The 21494-nt window shown below is 40.3% G+C and overlaps 1 protein-coding gene across 1 annotated transcript in view; it reads left to right on the top strand.

The window, feature by feature from the left end:
- The window catches only part of GRXC5 (Glutaredoxin family protein), a 36878-nt gene extending 16024 nt beyond the window's left edge, over positions 1–20854 (top strand). The window contains exons 4-5 of the mRNA XM_028210523.2: positions 18792–18818; positions 20578–20854. Coding sequence (XP_028066324.2) covers positions 18792–18818; positions 20578–20654 — 104 coding nt within the window. The 3' untranslated portion in view covers positions 20655–20854. The remainder of the gene's footprint in view (positions 1–18791; positions 18819–20577) is intronic.
- Positions 20855–21494: the final 640 nt, after the last annotated feature.

The following is a 21494-nucleotide window of genomic DNA, read 5'->3' as shown; positions in this document are numbered from 1 at the left end:
AGGGACTGAGGTTCTTCAACAAAGGTGTGGCGATCAGTTTGGAAAAGTGGTCAGAGGTGAAGCATGTTAAACCAGAGGTGATTCTCTTATGGAAGGTGGATTGCAGTGTGTGACTTGCCATTTACCCTTTGGAATGAAAAGGTATTCCAGTACATAGGTCAAAGATGTGATGGTTTGTTGGAAGTGGATAGAAGAACTGTCTCTTTGGAAAATCTATTTGAAGTAAGATTGAAAGTCAGAGGCTTTGATTGTGGTTTTCTGCCAGCTTGTATGGAGATCAACGAGGGAGATCGATCTTCTATGGTGTGTCTCAAGCCATTGTCCAAGTCAATGCACAGAATGGGGATGTTTGGCCAACGATCTTCTGGCAACAGTCTTCTGGTGAATCTTTCGCCTACGACGAGGAAGACAAAGGGAGGGACAGCCAGGGTGGACACGTGGCGGCTTCGAAGGGGAAAATCGAAGGGGTGCAGAAGTCAAAAGGGCTGGGGTTAGCTCCCGTGCGGTGGCTGAGATGGAGGGAAGGTCAAGGGATAAGGGGCTTGGGGAGGCTCCAACTGGGCCAGTGGGGCGTAGTGGGCCAACTTTTATTTTGGGCCCAAGTGATTTTTACAATAAGGGCCAGAGGTTTATGAATCAACAGCCTAGGTTTTATTCTCCAAGAGCTGGGCCAGTCTATAAGCAGCAAATGGTTTGTAATGTTGGGTCTCAAAGTGTGGATGTGGTCTATTCAACTGATTTGGGCCCAGTGGGTCAATTGAAAGGGATTCATGGTTCAGAAGAGAGGATCCGTGATGCTGATCCACCCGATTTGCTTGTAGAGGAGAGACGATCCATTGGGGAAGAGGCTCAGCGCCGGCAGCCGTCTAGGGTGCGAGAGGCTGTGGATGTGGATCGCGAGATGAATTCTTCGAGGACTAATTAGTTTCAACTAACGAGGGACAAGATTCAGCTAGGATTAGCTGATTTCGTGAATGGTTCTGTCGAGGATCTGCAGAAAACAGAGGGGAATATGGAGGAGTGGGTCGATGAAAAGACAGAGAATGTGAACGATGCTGATTTGTTGAGTCGCAAGGTTGATGATGGATGTTTCGAGCCTAACGAAGTGCTGCAAGCTTTGGAAATGTATGGGTCTAAGAGGAGCTCTGAGTTTGTCTCTGGTTCAGAAGGCGATGGAGGTGATCAAGAAGAGTAAGATTTTCAGCTGTGTAATTTCTTTAAGGAACAAGGCATTGTTGAGAATGAGGAGGCTGAGGGTGTCTCTGAAACTATGGATCATGTCAGTGACACTGTTATCTAAGATCCCATAGCTCCAGCATCTGAGAGGGGTAACACTGCTAGCCAAATCTTTTCTTCTCTTGGGGATGGGGTAGGGGGATCTCAGAGTCAGGGTCTTGATGGTTCTGTTAGGGGAATGGATGATCAAGGAGTCTGCCGGATATTTCCAGAGCCATGATGATTGGCTCTCCCAATTAATCCTGTGTCCTATAATGCTAACATTCCTGTAGGCCAAGTAAATGATGCTCAAGTAGGAGATTTTGTTAATCATATGCCCAGGAGAAGCTGTGTTTTTAGTGGAGTGAGGGATAGTGAGGTTGAAACAGAGCATTGGTTGATGGAGTTAAGCAAGTATGCGTCTTGTCCTATTGAGGAAAATGAAGTACCTCTTTTCAAGCATTTACTTCAAGTTATGGGGCTTTCGTTAGTAAGGTTAAATGGAAGGAAGGGGGGTAGTGGAAAGGAACTTAGTGTCTCCAGGGGGGAGTGTGTTAGAAGGGGAGGGGCTTTGGTTAGAAGGGGGGCTAGGGAGTTAAGGAACTTGGTGAGCACAATTAATTATGATAGGAGACATGAGGAGGTTAGGGGTGGCAATGTTTGTCAATGAAGATTGTTAGTTGGAATGTGAGGGGTTTGGGCTCCCGGAAGAAGAGGGGGGTCATTAGGGATTTTTTGAGGAAGCAGCAACCTAATATAGTCATTTTTCAGGAAACTAAAGTGGAAGCTTGTGATAGGAATTTCATTACAAGTGTTTGGGGAGTTAGGCATAAAAAGTGGGCTTTTGTACCATCAATGGGAAGGTTTGGAGGTCTTTTATGTATTTGGGATGAGAGGGTGGTTTTTGAGTGTGACTTATTAGTTGGAGAGTTTTCATTATCTGTTAGGTTCAGGAATTTGGATAATAGTGAGTGGTGGTTGTCGGGGGTATATGGCCCAAATTGCCCTGCTAAGAGACAGGCTTTGTGGGAGGAGTTAGGTGGGTTATATGGACTATGCTACCCCAACTGGTGTTTAGGGGGGATTTCAATTTGGTTAGGAAGGTTTCAGAGAAGCTTAATGGGGGTAGAATCAATAGGAGTATGAGAGATTTTGATGGGTTCATTAAAGGATGTGAGTTGGTGGATCCTCCTTTATTTAATGCAAGATTCACATGGTCTAATCTTAAGGAAAGCAGGTATGTTCTAGACTGGATAGATTTTTATTTTCTTTGGGTTGGGAGGGGGTTTTCCCCAATGTGAGACAGGAGGCGTTTCCAAAATTGGTGTCCTATCATTGTCCCATTATGATCAAGAGTTGTCCTTTTAGGTGGGGTCCGGCCCCATTTAGGTTTGAGAATATGTAGTTGGATCATCATTTATTTAAGGAGAACTTTACGGGGTGGTGGAATAATGCTAGATGTCACGGGTGGGAGGGTTTTAAATTCATGAGAAAGTTGAAGGTCATTAAAGAGTGAGTGAAACTTTGGAATAGGGAGGTGTTTGGAAATTTGGAATTATCTAAACTTCATGTTATGGGTAGAATGGAGGAGATAGATTCTTTGGAGATGCAGGGAAATGAGGTCGAGGATTTGAGGGGAGAAAGGAGGGAGCTAGGCGTGAAGTTGGAAGAGTTGACTCTTATAGAGCAGATTTTTTGGGCACAAAAAGCAAAGGTGAGGTGGTTAAGGAAGGGGGATGTTAGTTCAAAATTCTTTCATAGGGTTGCAGATGGAAAAAGGAAGAAAAAGTTCATTAAGAGGTTGGAAGTAAGGCCAGGGGTAGTGGTGGACTCAGAGGAGCAAATAGTCCCAGGGATTTTTAATTTTTACTCAAAATTGTTTTCGAAGGATGCGATAGTCAGGCCTGGGATAGAAGGGATTGAGTGGAGGCCTATTGATCAGGAAAGTGCCATCTAGTTAGAGAGTCCTTTTGAGGAAATGGAGATTGAGGATGCAGTTTTTGAGTGCAAGAGGGACAAGGCTCCAAGCCCCGACGGGTTTTTAATGGCAGTTTTTCAAGATTGTTGGGAGGTGGTGAAGGAGGATTTGGTGAGACAGGGGTGGTGTCAGAATTTATGTATTATTGATTGATATATTGATGTTGTTGTGTTTATTACAATTACAAGGATTCCTATTATATAGGAGTGTGTTTGGGAGTAGGTGGAGAGTAGGTGAAGTGGAGGTGGTAGTGGTGTAGTGGGTTAGGTTTAGTGGAGTAGGTGAGGTGGTAGTGGTGGTAGGTTTATGGTACATTCTAACAGCCCCCCGCAAACTCAAGGGGGATAGGAACTAACCAACTTGAGTTTGGAGAGAGTTACAAAACAAGAAAATACATAAAAATAAAAGAGGATAGGAGACACTGTATGGTCGTGTCAGACCATTGGTGAAGACACTGGATGGTGGTGTCATAACGTTGTAGAGGACACTGTATGGTGGTGTCATAACGTTGTAGAGGACACTGTATGGGGGTGTCATAACGTGGTAGAGGACACTTTATGGGGTCATGTCGGACCGATGTAGAAGACAGTTTACGGGGTCATGTCGGACCGTTGTAACAGACACTGTTGTGACAGTTGTTGTGACAGTTTACGGAGTCTTGCTGGACCCTTGTAGAAACTAACCGGAATCAATGTCGGGACAGTTTACAGAGTCTTGTCGGACCCTTGAAGGAGCTAACCGGAATCAATGTCGGGACAGTTTACAGAGTCTTGTCGGACCCCTGAAGGAGCTAACCGGAATCAATGTCGGGACAGTTTACAGAGTCTTGTCGGACCCTTAAAAAATGCACCCTCAAAAGGTGTGCCCAATTTTTCAAAAGGCGTGCCATCAAAAGGCGTGCCCAATCCATAAAAAGGTGTGCCGAACATGATGATGGCGAGGCACGTGGGCGCCTTGGCTTGCGCGCCCGTTTGTCGTCTGTCGGTAAGAGGCGCGCGATGCGCGTGGCTGCCTTGGCTATAAGACGGAGGCTGAGGCTGAGGCAAAAAACCTGCGAGAGATATTCTGAGAGAGATTTCTGAGAGAGATTCTGTAACACTCTGTTTTCTGAGAGAGATTGCTGAGAGAGATACTGTGTAACACTCTGTTGCCTAGAAAATGGCTGCTTCGTCTTCCCGCGGGCTGCTCACCCTCTTTCCCGACCTCAACGAGTCAACAAGAGAGAGAACTGGTGCGGTGGCACTGGAAACTCAACCAAGCGCCCCGGAGTTTGCTCCGTTGAACTTTCCGATGCGGTCTGTGGAGCAAAGAATGGCAGTACAGTCGGATGTGGAGGCCAATCAGTATACTTTGAAGTCATGTGTAGAAACCATGACGGCGGTCACTAACTTGTCGCACCGTCTGCAGAGTAGGGCAAATGAGGTGCAGCAATTAAACGCCCAACTGGCTCTGCTCCAACGCATGTATAAGGATGCGCGAGCAAAGATAAGCGTGCTAAAGACGGAAAACAAGGAGCTGAAGCGGAAGGCCACCGTGATGTTCCGATTTGGAGGGCCGCCATATGCTGCAGTGGAGGAGTATGGGGGAGTGAACATGCTCGGCGGCGTGGAAAACACGGAGGTAGCACCGTCAAGGACTGTCCAAGACGGAGGCAAGAAGAAGAGACCTGCAGCAGAGTAGAGAAGAAAAATCCCACTGTGGAGGTGGATGTTTTTTTTTTTTTTTTTTTTTTTTTTGTGTTGTTGTAAAATGGTGATCGGGGTTGATCCCGAGATGAATAAAATGAGTGTATTGTGCAAATCCAAATGGCGTGAAGGGACAAGACGGAGCAAAAAAATTAGATGGAATGAATAGAAGTTTATTTATTTATTTTTATTTTTTTTTTAAATTTTTTTTTTTTTTTTTTAAGAAAAAATAAAAAGTTAAGCTTCAGGAAAAGTGGGGCGGTGGAAAGAAGAAAAAGAGAAAAAATAAAAAATAAAAAATAAAAAATATAATGATGGTGGTGGATGGAAAATATATTAAAATGGAAAAGTATATATATATAATAATAAGAAGAATAGTGAATTCAGTGGCCCGAGAGGTTCAATGCATTTGCTGATTTATTTATTTATTTATTTTATTTGTTTTGGGTAGAGTGGATCACATGGGTGAGGAATGATAATAAACACAATGCATATTTGTTTATGATTTGAATAAGATAGAGCTAGGACCAGAAGAGATACCATTCATTCCCCTGGGCCCATTTTGACTGATGAGGGTAATGAAAATCATGGAGATGATATGGGCAGTTATGTTGGTTGAGATCCGGCGGGCGGTCAAGGCAAGGTTGCCGCCCGCCGGAAGGCGAAGAACACCAAGATCTTTAACCTTGCTCTGATACCATGTCAGAATTTATGTATTATTGATTGATATATTGATGTTGTTGTTGTGTTTATTACAATTACAAGGATTCCTATTATATAGGAGTGTGTTTGGGAGTAGGTGGAGAGTAGGTGAAGTGGAGGTGGTAGTGGTGTAGTGGGTTAGGTTTAGTGGAGTAGGTGAGGTGGTAGTGGTGGTAGGTTTATGGTACATTCTAACAGGTGGTTAATTTTATGAGACAGGGGTGGTTAATTTATGTGCTAATGCCACGTTTATTTGTTTGATTCCTAAGAGGGATGGAGCCATCCGAATTGGTGATTTTAGACCAATTAGTTTGGTGACATCACTCTACAAGATTTTGGGGAAGGTTTCGTCAAAAAGGTTGAGGGCTTCTTTAGGGGATACAATCTCTTCGGCTCAAGGGGCTTTTTGTGCAAGGTAGATAGATTCTAGATGTGGTTCTGGTGGCGAATGAGGTGGTTGAGGAGTGTAGAAAGCCTGGAAAGAGAGGTCTTGTGTTTAAGGCAGATTTTGAAAAAGCGTATGATTATGTAGATTGGCATTTTTTGGATTTTGTGATAGAAAGGAAAGGGTATGGTGAGAGATGGAGGTCCTGGATTAGGGGATGTTTGGCGTCTTGCAATATGTCGGTGATAGTCAATGGTAAACCAGGGCAGACTTTTAAGGCAACTCGAGGGTTGAGACAGGGCGATCCTTTATCTCCTTTTCTCTTCATCATGGTAGTAGACGTGTTAGGAAGGATGGTGGATAGGGCTAAAGAGGTTGGTCTGTTTGAAGGCTTACAGGTCGGTAGAGATAAGATTAGTGTGACACATCTGCAGTTTGTGGATGACACTATTTTCTTCTTTGAGGGGGACGAGAGCCAAATGTTGAATCTCTTTTTGATGGTTAAGCTTTTTGGGGTGCTCTCTAGTCTCAGGATGAATTTAGCGAAGAGTAGGGTTGCGGTTATTAATGTTGATTCAGAGAGTGGCTGGGTTAATTGGGTGTGGTATAGAGACATTTCCGATGATGTATTTGGGGCTTTCGCTGGGAGGTAACTCAAGGGGTGAAGTGTTTTGGAATCCGGTTGTGGAAAAGATAGGAAAGAGGTTAGAAGGGTGGAGTAGGGCTTTACTATCCCGTGGGGGTAGGTACACTCTGGTTAAGACAGTGCTAAGTGGAATTTCAATTTATTTCATGTCTATGTTTAAGATTCCAGTCAAGATAGCAAAATCTATTGAAAAGTTAATGAGAGATTTTCTATGGGAAGGGAAAGATGAGGGAAGGGAGGATCATTTGGTGAACTGGGAAACGGTGTCCTTATCTAAGGAGAAGGGGGGTTTGGCCATTGGTAATATAATGGCTAGAAACATGGCTCTGCTGGGCAAGTGGTTATGGTGATTCCCCAATGAGTGTGGTTCATTATAGCATGTGGTTATTAAAAGTAAATATGGGATTCAGGTTAATGTAGGGACTCTCAGGTGGTCTCGAGGGGTAGCGGGCGTGCTCCTTGGAAGTCCATTTCTCAGATTTTTCCAGTTTGGTCCCGATTCATTTCTGTGAGGGTGGGTAATGGAGAAATGGTCAAATTATGGGAGGATGTTTGGGTGGGCTCGACGTCTTTGGCTGAGTCCTATCCACTTCTGTATGGCGTTTCTCAGTCTCATAATTGTTCTGTTGCATCTATGGCGGGTTCTTTGGTGGTTCCTTTTGTAGTTTTGGAGAAGAGACAAGTTAGAGGTATGAGTCCTATCTCATCCCCTTTTATATTAGATCATTAGTAAAATTATAGGAGCCCTCTAAGGCATAAATAAATATACTAAATATAAATAAGAATGAAATAGGAAATATTCCTAATACATTCTAACACTCTCCCTCAAACTGGTGCGAAGATATCTCTCATGCCTAGCTTGGAAAAAATGTCATGAAATGGTTTATTCCCTAATCCTTTGGTGAAAACATCAACCAGTTGAAGTGGCGTACATATAGTGCCATTAGTGAGCTTTTCCTTGATAAAATGCCTGTCAATCTCCACATGCTTGGTCATGTCATGCTGAACCGGATTATGAGTTATGTTGATTGCGGCCTTGTTGTCATAGTATAATCTCATGGAATCAATCTGATGTATTCCCAAGTCTCCCAACAATAGTCTAATCCATAGTAACTCACATACATGTTGAGCCATGGCCCTGAATTCTGCCTCAGCACTAGATCGAGCAACCACATTTTGTTTCTTATTGTGCCACGTGACTAGGTTGCCTCCAACAAATGTGCAATATCCTGAAGTTGATCGTTTGTCAGTGACGGATCCAACCCAATCTGCATCAGTGAATGCTTCCATGCTGAGATGTCCATGTTTTGAGAAATAGAGGCCCTTTCCAGGAGAGGCCTTCAGGTTTCTCAAGATTTTCATAACTGCCTCTAATTGCGAATTTCTAGTAGCATGCATAAACTGGCTAACTATTCTCACTGCAATGGCAATGTCTGGACGTGAGTGAGATAAATATATAAGCTTAACCACTAGTCGTTGGTATCTCCCCTTGTCCACTAGATTTCCCTCTTGATCCTCACTTAGTTTCTGGCCCGAGTCTAGAGGTGTGTCACACGGTCTACCTCCAAGCTGCCAGTTTCCTTTAGCAAGTCAAGTACATACTTCCGTTGGCATATGAAGACGCCATTCTTGGACCGAGCTACTTCAATGCCCAACAAATACTTCAAATTGCCTAAGTTTTTGATTTCAAACTCCATGGCTAAGTATTCCTTCAAACGAGGAATCTCCTCAACATCATCTCCTGTCAGAACAATATCATCAACGTAGACAATAAGAGCCGTGATCTTACCATGGGAGGAGTGTTTCACAAATAAGGTATGGTCAGCTTGACTTTGCTTGAATCCATATTTCAGCATTGCTTGAGCAAACCTTTCAAACCAAGCCCTAGGAGACTGTTCTAGCCCATAAAGCGACTTTTGGAGCTTGCATACTTTACCTTTGGACTTAGTATCTGCAAAACTAGGGGGAATATCTATATAGATCTCCTCTGCGAGGTCTCCATGAAGGAAGGAATTCTTCAGATCAAACTGATGAAGTGGCCAATCCAAATTTGCAGCAAGAGAGAGTAAGATTCTCACGGAGTTCATCTTAGCAACCGGTGCAAATGTCTCCTGATAATCTATCCCATAAGTCTGAGTAAAGCCCTTAGCAACTAGTCTTCCCTACTACCTCTCTATGGAACCATCTGCTTTGTGTTTGACTGTGTACACCCACTTACACCCAACTGGATTTTTGCCTCTAGGTAACTCTACTAACTCCCAAGTGCCATTCTTGCTGAGAGCTCTCATTTCTTCCATCATGGCATGTTTTCATTTTGGAATAGAGAGAGCATCTTGAAAATTGGTAGGTAGACTCACAGAAGACACTTTAGACAGAAAGGCTTTATATGAGGAAGACATATTAGAATAAGATACATGATTAGTAATAGGATGCTGAGTACATGTCCTAACCCCCTTCCTAGTAGCAATGGGAACATCAAGATCGGAAAACTCAGGAATACTAGAATTAGAATTACCTGGACTCTTAAGAGAGGAGAGTGACTCTGGACACTCATCTGGAGAAGAAGTTGGCAGTAAAGGAGGGAAAGTAGGCTCTTGCATCCAGGGAACTTGTTGTCTGTCCTTATCCCTGATATAAACTTTGCTTGCTTCTTTTTCCTTAACAACGGCTGGCTCACCATCCTCTCTTATCGGAAGTGGAACAGGAATCTCTTCACAGGAAGGCTCCTTCTGAAGGGATGACTGGGATACCGAGGAGGTCGGAAAGTAAGGCAGAGACTCAAAAAAAGTGACATCCATGGAGACAAACCATTTTTGAGTGGGAGGATGATAACACTTATAACCTTTTTGGGTAGCAGAATAACCCAGAAAAACACACTTAAGAGACCTAGGATCTAATTTACCACGAGTGGGTGAATGATTATGAACAAAGCAAACACAGCCATTGGTCTTAGGGGAAATAGAGAACTTGGAAGAGGTGGATCTGAACAAAACTTGAAGAGGTGATTATTTTTGAAGGACTTGGGTAGGAAGACGATTAATCAAATGAACGGCTGTAAGAACCACTTCCCCCCAATAGGATCAAGGAACCCGCATCTCAAAGGATAGACAACGGGCGACATCAAGGAGATGGCGATTTTTGCATTCGGCAACACTATTTTGTTGAGGGGTATTAGTGCAGGAAGTCTGGTGAATAATGCCATGAGTGGCAAAGTGGCAAGACTAGAGTCAATATATTCCCCCCTCCATTATCAGAACGTAGAATTTGGACAACCGCTCCAAACTGAGTTCAAACCATTTTATGGAAGTTTTAAAACATAGAAAACACCTTACTTTTATCTTTTATCAAATATACCCAAGTGGTCTGGGAACAATCATCTATGAAGGTAACAAACCATTTGTGACTAGTGACAGACACAAAACGAGAAGGACCCCATACATCAGAATGAATCAAAGAAAATGGAACTGAACTTTTATTACTAGAAGGAGCAAAAGAGGCTTTGTGTGGTTTTCCAAGTTGACAAGACTCACATTGAAAATCCTACACATTATTTTTCTCAAAAACAGAAGGAAATAAATGCTTAAGTAATAAAAAAGAGGGATGTCTTAAGCGATGGTGCCACAGCCAAATATCGTCCTTGGTGGATGGTAACTGAATAGATGAATGAGTCAGCTTGTCTATCTAATCTAGAATGTAGAGACCATGCTCTTCTCTACCACTGCCAATCTTCTTCCTTGTAATGAGGTCTTGAAAAAGGCAATGATCAGGAAAAAAACGTAACGTTAAAATTTAAGTCACGGGTAATACGATTCAAAGATAAAAGATTAACACCAAAATTTGGAACATGGAGGACAGAGGACAAAGGGAGGGAAGAGGTAGCATGAATTAAACCTTTCCCGGACACCGACGACATAGTACCATCAGCAATACGTACTTTATCCTGACCTAATAAGGGGTTATACTCTGAAAATAAATTAGAGGAGCCAAACATATGGTTGGAAGCACCAGAATCAATAATCCATGGTACAGTCGTATGAGAGAGTAATGCACACGGGGAGGAAGCCAAGTTACTTGAATGGGCAAAAGAAGAAGAGGGTGCACCTGTAGCAGAAGTGGAGGCTCAATGGTTCAGTAAGTGGCGAAGAGCAATCTCAAAATCCGAGGCAAATAATCCCGAAACATCAGTAGCAGGGGAGACAACTGAAGAAGAAGATGATGGCTCAATAGTGTTTGAATGATGTGCCCGAGCATTGGCCCCTCGGCCTCTAGACTAACCAGACCTACCCCTTTGAGTACCAGGATCGTCTCCTCGGCCACCAGAAGGAGTTCCATGTAGCTTCCAACAGGTCTCTCGTGTGTGGCGAGGTCGATGGCAGTAGTCACAGAAAATATTATCCTTCTTAGAGAAAGAACGAGAACCACGAGTCACACGATCGCCATCGCGAGGAGGGGCAGAGACCAAGGCCGAGTGATCAGGAGTGGCAGAAAGAAGCATCGCAGAGCGGCGACTCTCCTCATTCTGTACAAAAGCAAAGGCTTCCTGGAGAGAAAGAAGTACATCCATGCCAAGGACTCTGCTTCGCACTGGATCATACTCCACATTGAGGCCTTCCAAGAACTTGAAGACCCGCTCTTGTGCCACAAACTTCTGGTAATCCACGGAATCAGTGGGACAGACTGGTCTGTAATCCTGAAGATGATCAAGTCGTTTTCACCCATTGTTAAGGAAGGTAAAATACTGAGGGATAGTCATCTCACCTTGTACCGACCTTTCAATGGAGCAACGTGACTCAAAGCCTGGGAGAAGTTCACCTTCCAGGAGTAAGTGGTAGTCACGGTCTCCTAAGTATCCTGTGCAGTGTCCATAGAGAGATAGCCCTCTCCAATCTTGGGGACCATAGAATGGATCAGCCAACCCATAATGAGGGAGTTGGTGATCTCCCACTAATCATAACTCGGGTCCGTGGTGGTGGGTACTGGTATCTGGCCATCAACATAACCCATATTCCCTCTGCTCTTCAAGAAAATAGTCATACTCTGCGACCACGCCAGATAGTTCTGACCATTGAATAGAGAAGTGGTGATTTTAAGGCCAGGGTTGAAAGTATCAATCATAGTAGAAGGGAGCAGGGAGCTCTCACTCTTAAGTGGCTGAGAAGTGGTTGACTCACTAGTAAACTCTGCCATGAATATTCTACTAAGTAACCTTCAAACTCAGGACCAAACACAAACTCGGAAGATAATAGTGGAGAAAAGGCACAATTATCCTATGAAAGCATAAAGAATAAAAGATTTTTTTTTTAATTTTTTTTTTTGTTTTTACGACAAGAATAGAGTTATTGTTTTATATAGAGAAGACAAGATCAGCAACTAATATTTACAGGAGTGAGGCGAGCTGACCAACTAGGGAGCACCGACCAACGAGAGAGCACCGAAGGCCCTAGTCAACCATCAAGGAAGCCACGACGGCCCTAGTCGAACAAGTCAGGGCTGCCGATGAGCCTAGGTACACCAGCGGTGGAGAGGAACCTTGCCAACAAACCCCTAGAAGGCCAGAGAGGCTGTCGGCAAGGCCTAAGAGGCTGTCAGACGGCACAGGAAGGCTGCCGATGGTCTAAACAAGAGAGAGTGAGATTCGGATGGATTGTAGAGGGGCTGGGTGATAGGCTACAATAGTCGACTGAGAAGGGAGACAGCCGACAGAGGTAAGGGTTAGGGTTTTGGCTCTGATACCATGTAGTTTTGGAGAAAAGAAAAGTTAGAGGTATGAGTCCTATCTCATCCCCTTTTATATTAGATCATTAGCAAAATTACAAGAGCCCTCTAAGGCATAAATAAATATACTAAATATAAACAAGAATGAAATAGGAAATATTCCAAATACATTCTAACACCTTTATCTTGGAATTTTAATTTCCGTCAGAATCTTCATGACAAGGAAATTCCGGAATTGATTTCTCTTTTGTCAAGGCTCGAAAATGTTTCTTTGTCTCCAATGTTGAAGGATAGGTTGGTTTGGAATATTCATTCGTCGGATTCTTTTACTTGTAAGTCCTTTCTTGATAAAATCATTGATACTTCTCATGTTCCTCAATTTCTATTTCATAACAAGATTTGGAAGGCGTGTGCTCCTCTCAAGGTGAAAGTGTTCATGTGGATCTTGGTTCATGGGAGCACTCTGACAAATGATTCATTGCAAAAGAAGAGACCTTTGCGGTATCTTAATCCTCAATGGTGCATCATGTGTTGTAAAAGTGGAGAATCTCTGGATCATCTCTTTTTGCATTGCTCGGTGGCTAGGTGGTTATGGCATAGGGTGTTTGGATTGGGTAGTGTGATGTGGGTGCCCCCAAAAGGATGTGCTCAAATGTTATTATTTGATTTTCAAGTTTTTGGAAGGCCGAAGAGGGCTAAAGTACTTTGGAGTGATGTCGTCTTTGCAATTTTCTGGGTTGTTTGGTTGGAAAGAAATGCTCGTGTTTTTGAAGGAGTTGCCTGGGATATAGACTACTTATGGGATAGGGTGAGATACTTGGCGTCTTTTTGGGCCTCGGCGAGCTCAGTATTCCAAGGGATTCTGCTTTTTTTGCTTGCTACCGATTGGGTGTCAGCTTGTTCTGTGTAGTAGTTTTTGAGTTTGGTATTTTTGGTTTTTGAGTTTGATATTTTTGTATTTTCTTTTTTCTCTTTTTGGTTTTTCCATTTCTCTTGTAACAGGATGCCTTATCTTCTTTTTTCTTGGCCTTGAGCCTTAATAAATCTTTGTTTGTTGCTGATAAAAAAAAAAAAGAAAAAAAGAAAAGAAATAATTAAGCAAATGTGTCACACCCCACCCAGAAGATAGTTAGCAAATCTCCTCTGGATAGGGTGAAACCTATACACTTGCCACATACACATTAAGGACAATAATAAGAGATAAACAAAAACACCGGCCAAGTGTAAAGAAAATTCAACTTCATCCCACTACATATATACAAAATTTAGTACGGAAAACATTTACTCAAAAACATTTGCAAACTAGGGTGTAATTCCCACCTATGTACATATATAATATTTACACACATCTCTCAAACAGACTTCTCAACATAAAATCTAGACTTGGCAGTGAACCCATATATCTCTTGCACACCTGAAACAAAAGCACGATAGGAGTGTGAGCTATCAACAAGCTCAATGAATGTACTAATTCATAATAATAACTGAAAAGAGAAATAAAAAGCTTAATAGCAATTAACGTTCACTTAAGTACATCTCATACATGTTATGCATCGGCCCTAGGCCATCGATAATATATAATTAGCCTCAAGGCATCGTCCCCAGGACAGTGTATTAAACGTCTCTAAGACAATGTAATATAACGTCCCCTGGACAATAAGATGTAGCATCTCCAAGACAATGCAAATAATCGGCCCAAAGCCAAATGAATTTGTTACATCCATTAACAAGCATCACATGAATAATCCAATTAGTACTAAATATGAATTTATACACTCACCTCAAGGATCAATACTAAGAACCACTCACAAGGTTATTTCTTAAGTGAAGTTAGAGTACTTTTTGCTGCTTCAGTACCTAATATATTTAGCACACTTAAATAGATGAAAAATATGATAATTTAAATGCTCATAATATTGCATCATGATGAAAGAGAGAAGTCATAATACTATTTAAGATAAATTGGATTTGAAATCAAGGTTTGAACAATGACACTATGACATAGGTGCATGTTAGAAAAATACTTTTAAAATACTGAACATTTAAATGTGACATTGATACATTGAAAAGTGAACTTAAATTGCTTCAGAACTATAGCGCGTGAGAAGAGAACAAAGTTCGGACAACAAAGTTGTGTCCCCCCGAAGTATGTTTAATAACAGAGTTCTAGATGCAGTTTTTGGGTCAACTCTGTACTCAAATCTGTATTCACTCGGCTGGAATTAAAATGCAAGGCCTACACCATTTGAAAGATATCCGAGTCCAGTTTCTATCCCAAAAAAAAAAAAAGAATGGTGCGTGATTTCGAGTTTTCTAGAGAAAGTTACGCCCGTTTTCCCTCGGCTTGACAGTGCTACCTATTCTATGCAGGTTTCAAATTCAAACATTGTTTTCACTCTCTTTCCAAGTTTTTAAGCTTCATTTTGATACCTGCAAACTTGTTTCAACATAAAAAACATTCTATTCCCAGCAAATCAATGAAAACACAGCTCAAGTTATAGCAATTAGTTGTCAATTTTCAATGCCTAAAATAATTTCAGCAATTAAACACAATTTTCCAGAACTTGCAAAGAAATTGTTGCTGTTAAGTAGTATTCTAATTTGTATTCACTAATTACCTACTGCTACATAACAAATTCAGCATTTGAAGCTTCAATTTCAAACACTAGATATAAATAAATTATCTATTTGATAATTTCCAGCCTTAACACTCACACCATAAACAAATTCTCATTCAATTGAAATTTAAAAATTGATTTAATATAACTACTAAAGAACAAGAATAAATTCTTACCGATGTGATTCCATTTCATAATATAATCCCAACCCAGCCAAACATTTAATTGGATTGAACAATAATCATATAAGAACTATTCTCTATAATCAGGTATATATATACACACGCATGTATATATATAACCACAAGATTCAAAAACCACAAGATTCAAAACCTTAAAGCAATTCAGTTCATTGAATTATAATTTCTGCACAAACATGGTTAATATATTTAATGGATAAATAATGGGAATTACTTACAGATTCTAAAGCTACCCCTTTTTCCTTTCCTTTCTTTCCCTTTTCCTTTTCTCTTCGTTCCAGCCTTCTTCTGTCTTCTTCTTTTTTGTTTTTTGTTTTTTTTGTATTTTTGTTTAAGAGTAGTTCAGCCAAAGTAATAAGAAAACAGAGGGTTGCTAGGTGTGAGGCATGCAAGGGTTTGCACGTGACCTGCTAAGAATTTGAAATCAATCCTAAGTCTTTTCCTTTATTTGCATTCTCCTCCCTTACTACTTAAATTACACTTAAACCAACCGTAGTTTATCATAACAACTATAATAACCCCTCTTAATATTTTATAATCATAACTAATAGGTTCAATTAAATTATAAACCTCTCTATCTAGAATGCGAATATTACAGAAGGTGAGTAAGACCAAAGAGGGAAAAGGGGAAAAAAAAAAAATGAAGACAAATTTAGGTGAGGAAAAAAGGGAGTTGTTTGTCAATTGAATGATGTGGATCAATGTGGACTTTTCACTTTAAAATAAAACACCTATAAAGTTGACTTAAATTATAAAAAATACAATGCCACATAATTATTGTGTTGTTTTTTGTTGAGTTTTTTGTATGAATAAAAATTTTCTTTTAAATATAGTAAATGAGTGAAATATACAAGAAATTTGGGAGGGCCAAGTAGAATTATATTATATGAATTCCAACTATCTTATACATATTACATGAGGCTTGTAGAATTGAGCAACGGCCAGGCTCCCTACCCCCTGCCTCTGCCCTTGCTATCAAGGGACTTTCAAGGTCCTGAGATGGAAAGACCAAGGGAAGCACACATCCACTGAGGCCTGGCATCTAGGGAAAGGAATATTCCCACGTGACTCCTGAGACACATGGCATCACCCTATTGGCTACTTGGCCACCTGTGAGCCAAGGAAATGCCTATAAATAAGGCTCATTTTCCATAGTTCAAGGGTGATGATTTTGGGGATACACATAGCTTGAAAAAGCGATTCTAGGGTTCCCATAGCTCGTTAGAAATTGATATTGGGATTCCTATAAGCTTGAGAGAGTGATTTTGGGATCCTCCTAGCCCAATAAGAGAGTGAAAATGGGGAAAACGGAAGCGTTTCCATTGCCATTACCTTTCCTGATTTGCTTGCTCTACTCTCACCTAACTACTCTCTTCTCCATCTCTGACTTACTGTTCACATTATTCGCCTCTTTGGTGATGCGACTTCTCATACAAACACCATACATCAGGCTATGAGGATCCCAAAGTGTCTCTCAAGCTTTTGGGAGCCCCAAGATCGCTTTGTATCGAGATATGGGAGCACCCTAGAATTGCTCTCTCAAGATATGGGAATCTTCTAAATTATCACCCTTGAGCTGTGGGAAATGAGCCCTATTTATAGGGGTGTGTTTCCTTAGCTCACAGGTGGTCAAGTAGCCAATAGGGTGATGCCACGTGTCTTACGGATCATGAGGGAATATTTTTTCCCTTGCTGCTAGGCCTCGATGTGTGAGTGCTTCCCTTGGTCTTTCCATCTCAGGACTTTACTCAGGAAGTATAGCATTGTATCAGCCAAACTCGCAGCCACTTCAATGAATCCCTACTCTTAGCTACCAAGCAATAAGCTTCCCATCATCCCGACAAAGGGTCATAATGCAGCCATGTATAAGCTGGGCTATGCCATGCACCAAGCCTTAGGGACTTCTCGGGTCTTGCCATTACAACTGGATGGTCTCCTTTGGCCTGGATAATTTTATTTTATCTATGGGAAGGAGACTAATTGCTTTCAGATCTTGCATTCTCCATCTTTGTAAGAGTCATGGTTCTGACTTATTCACGATATTTCAATACCCTAATTCTGCTATCAGTCCCAAGGGGATCTTGCCCTTAGGGGATTTGGTTTACCTCAAGGGCTACACTCACCTTAGAGGGTTTTGCCTCAGTTGTCCTCACCTTGGCTAGTTGTGCCTTAGTTGGTCTTATCTCAGCTGGTTGTACCTCAGCTGGTCTTACCTCAGATGGTTGTAGCTCGGTTGGTTTTTCCTCACCCTTTGGGGCCATCTCAGTGAGTTCATTTTGCTAGTTTTGGGGATAATCTTCTTGCCTTGACTAGCTCGTTGAAGGTCTTATGATTCGCATGGTGGATCTCATGCGGGTCGATTCATGCACTAATTGTGGTTTACTTTTGATTAATTTCTGTTAGGATTGTGCCTATCTTCCCTTTTTCAAAAGTGTTCTTCTGGCCAAGGCAATTTGGGTTGTGTTTTCATATTTCAAATATGACCCTCCTGCAGTCTTTAATTGTGGTATTTTTTACTTCGGAAATTTTAAATTAGGGTTTTTTTTTTGGTTGCCTAAAATAGGACATTATGTTTCAACTGGGCAAACTTGAATTAAGAATATTATTATTGACTATTGAGATTTAGTTTATTCTTTGGGTGTGGTTTGCTCTTTCATTTACATTATTTTTATTTTTTGCTGTCCTACATCAAATAGTTTTATGTCTTTTCATGATCAAAATACAGCAGCAAATTTCTTTCATATAATAATAGCTGTTTGAATGTAGCACTCAAAATATGTCCTTGTATTGGAGAATCCTAGTGATTCTCTCTACTTGTAAGGGGACAAAAAGGGCAGGAGGATATTTGTTTTTCATCATTCTCTGTTTAATGGATTGAAAACTTTTTGGTAGTAGAAGAGATCTATGTTACATGAACTTGGGTATAGTTGATGGTAAGGGTACGTATCTAGAGGTCAGGCCTATCAAAACTCAAATTTAAGGGCATACAGACTTGGCAAAAAGAAGTGTTATTTTTTTGTGTTCTAATCCATTATGTGATGTGTTCAATGGAAAATATAGGACACATCCCACACTCTCGTCCAAGTGTTGGGTGTCCAACACATCTAATATTTGATTTATTTTTCAAGAATCCATGTAACATAGGAGGAGATGACTTTGGAAGTTGGTAACTTTGGTGTTTCTTGTGTAATGTTGCAATAATCATAATAAAAAATAAACATGCGATTTGGTTGCAAAATTAGTAATTATGTTGACATGGATGTATAGATCAATTTAAAAGAAATCAATTTTCCTTTCTTCTTCTTTATTAATATTTCCCCTAAAAGTGAAGTAAATTCTTGTAGACAGATTGTTATGTATCTGCCCCAATGGGTTGTGGTTTTTGGTTTCTTTAATTGTTTCTCTTCTCTGTGATTGCTTCTTTCTCTTTCTCCATGAGTGTGTCTCCTCTCCTCCTTTGACCTCCACCTTTATCCTCATAAATTTACATCATGCCTTTTTTTGTTGTAGAAGTCTTAAAGTTAAAAGGTCAATTCTATTATGTACAAGAACCTATATGAATGTAACATTGAAAGTATGTGTTTGCTTTTTTGCTTGGACATTCAAGAAAATAATTGCTGAATCATCTATGTCTTTTCCATGACCAGGGGGCAATCACGTTGGCGGTTGTACAGGTACCTTGTTTAACTCCCTTATTATTATTATTTTTTTAATGACCATGCCATTTATCAGAACTTATCAGTTGGTTTATTATATTTATTTATTTATTATTATTATTATTATGGTCCTTAATTTGTACAAGTTTTATTGAGGTTGTGGATCTTAATTATATGATATGACTAATGATTAAAGTGATTTGCTTTATAGGGTCATGTCATTTGTTTTGTGCATTAGAAATTGTTCATTGTTTTTTGGATAGTGGTAAGGAGACTCGACTTGAGTCTTTTAATTGGGTTAATGCGTGCTGGGTTGTCCTAGGGGGATTAATAAGTAATAATTGTATTTTTTTTTTAATGATTGGATGTTTAGGCTAGTTTACGCGCACCTTGACTAATCTCGGAACCCACACAAAGTGCCCCCTCCACATGGTCGGGCAGATCTCGGGTAGAGTCCGCGCCCCGAGGGGTTGATAGCATTTAGGGGTGGTTTGGCATCTCCTATATAATCCATCTTTTTATCTTTTTATCTTTTTTCCATCACATCATCTCTCTACTTTTCTGCACATCTTTTCGTAAAAAGACAAAAAGTGCACTTATTTAGATCATCCCAAACAATCCCTTAGTGGGAGTTGAACTTGAGACCTGGAGGGAGCACACCTTTAGGTCCTAAGTTGCACCCACTAGGTCAATCCCTTGGAGTTATCATTGTAATTTGTCTTCTTAGACTCTGAAACCTGTTCCATTTCTTTTTGATTTGGTAAATGTTGTAATAAATCAATACTTCCAACTTTTACACCATATTGGGTAGTTATAATAATGAGAAATTTGGGGGTAAATTACACTTTGCACCAAATTTCACTTTGGTCCTTACACATGAAATTGTGAGAGTCAACCCCCTGCACTTCCAGTCAAATCTCACTTTGGTCCTTACACATAAAATCGTGACAGTCAATCCTTTACACTTCTGGTCAAGTGTCAATGTCCTCCCTAACCGTATAAGTCTTTAATAGAAATCAGTAATGTGACAAGCATACATGACTATAAAATGAGGACAAAAGAAGAAAATCATCCAAATTTTCTGTCTTTACACATTTCGTCCCAAATTTTACATCAATTTTTGATGGTATTCAGTTAAAACAAAATGTAGATTGTGGGCGATTAAGGAGATGAACTCGGGTTTTGCAAAAGTTGGAATCACGAGACTTCGTTTTCCACAGTGACACAATCTTTTGTCTATTCCTCTTCATTTCTCTTCTTCTTTTTTTTTTTTTTTTTTTTTTTCCGGAAGTTTTATTTTCTTGCTTCTTCGTCTCAATTTTCAGCATATGAACATATATATATATATATATATATTGTATTATATAACTTTCACATAGACAAAGTGTATATTAGTGGGAAATGAGGATGATTCTCCTTTCTTGTTCTCATTTCGTAGTCACATGCTTATCACATGACTAGATTCTGGTAAAGACTTAAACCATGGAGTATCAGAATGGAAAAATTGACACGGAAGTGTAGGGGGTTGACTGTCACGATTTCATGTGTACGGACTAAAGTGAGATTTGGTGCAAAGTGTAATTATCCAAAATTTGGCCTTCCTGGCTATATATATGTAAATATACTCCCTTGTATCTGCTTCAGTGCCTGGCAATTTACATGGTCAGATCTAGAAGATTGATTGTGTGATTCATATTGTTATTAAAACTGAAATGTACAAGAATTAGATAAAATTTTTGACTCTCGTGTTGCTTTTTTTTTGTTTTTTTCCTCACAGATACTGTTAAACTATATCGGAAAGGGGAGCTTGAACCTTTGCTCTCAGAATCTGGTGCTGCGAAAACAGAGAGCTAGTTTTCTTTAGTTCTTATCCTTTGAAAGATTGGCTTTCCTTGCTATCTGTGGACTTCATAACAATTTATGTGCCAATTTCTGTCTATCAAAAATGAAAAATTCTTTTTATTGACATCATTTAATTCCTTCTCATGTTCCAGAAGTGATATTTATGCATCTTCCTAATGAAATTGTATAGAGGATTCATTTTAAAGGCCAACGTAGATTGCATATGAGCCTTGTTTCATTGTTTATTTGCACAACCTTTCAGATTGGATATTGGATGCATGGCTTGTGGAGCTGTAAAATGCTGTATTATGTTTAGATGAACTGTCAATCTTTTGATTGTATTAATGAGCTTTGCTGCTTATTTGCTCTATGCACTGGATTTGTAAATGACCCGTTTAATGAAAGAAATGTTGCCAATTGTGTTCACACTAAACTCATTTTGCAAATAATGTGGGAATTCCAAAATATTTGCTGAGATTAGGATCTTTGAAAGGAGAGCAATTTTAACCCCTTAGATGTTTTAAACTCCACAACAGTAACCCATCTACGTAGAAACGTAGAGGAATCAATATAACCGCATGTATAATCTATTTTATTTTTTGTGATTTTTGTCGAGAACTCTCCCTCATTCCAAAGCCACTATGACCTTGGTTAGTGTGATTTGCATCCGTAGCTATGACGCGTGCAACCATGTTGTGTATTTGAACGAAGACAATAGGTTCTATTAAATAGGAAGTGAGAAATCACATTATTAAAATTTGAGGTAACTTGGTGTGCAATTTACAGAAACAACTGGTATCAATTTAGTGGTCTTTTGGCAACATAATTAAAAGCTGCGTTTTGCAGCCAAAA

The sequence above is a fragment of the Camellia sinensis genome, chromosome 6 (assembly GCF_055761805.1).
Source record: "Camellia sinensis isolate YWXY chromosome 6, ASM5576180v1, whole genome shotgun sequence".
NCBI lineage: Eukaryota > Viridiplantae > Streptophyta > Magnoliopsida > Ericales > Theaceae > Camellia > Camellia sinensis.
The sequence above is the reverse complement of the archived record's forward strand: the minus strand, read 5'-3'. Positions and strand labels throughout refer to the sequence as shown.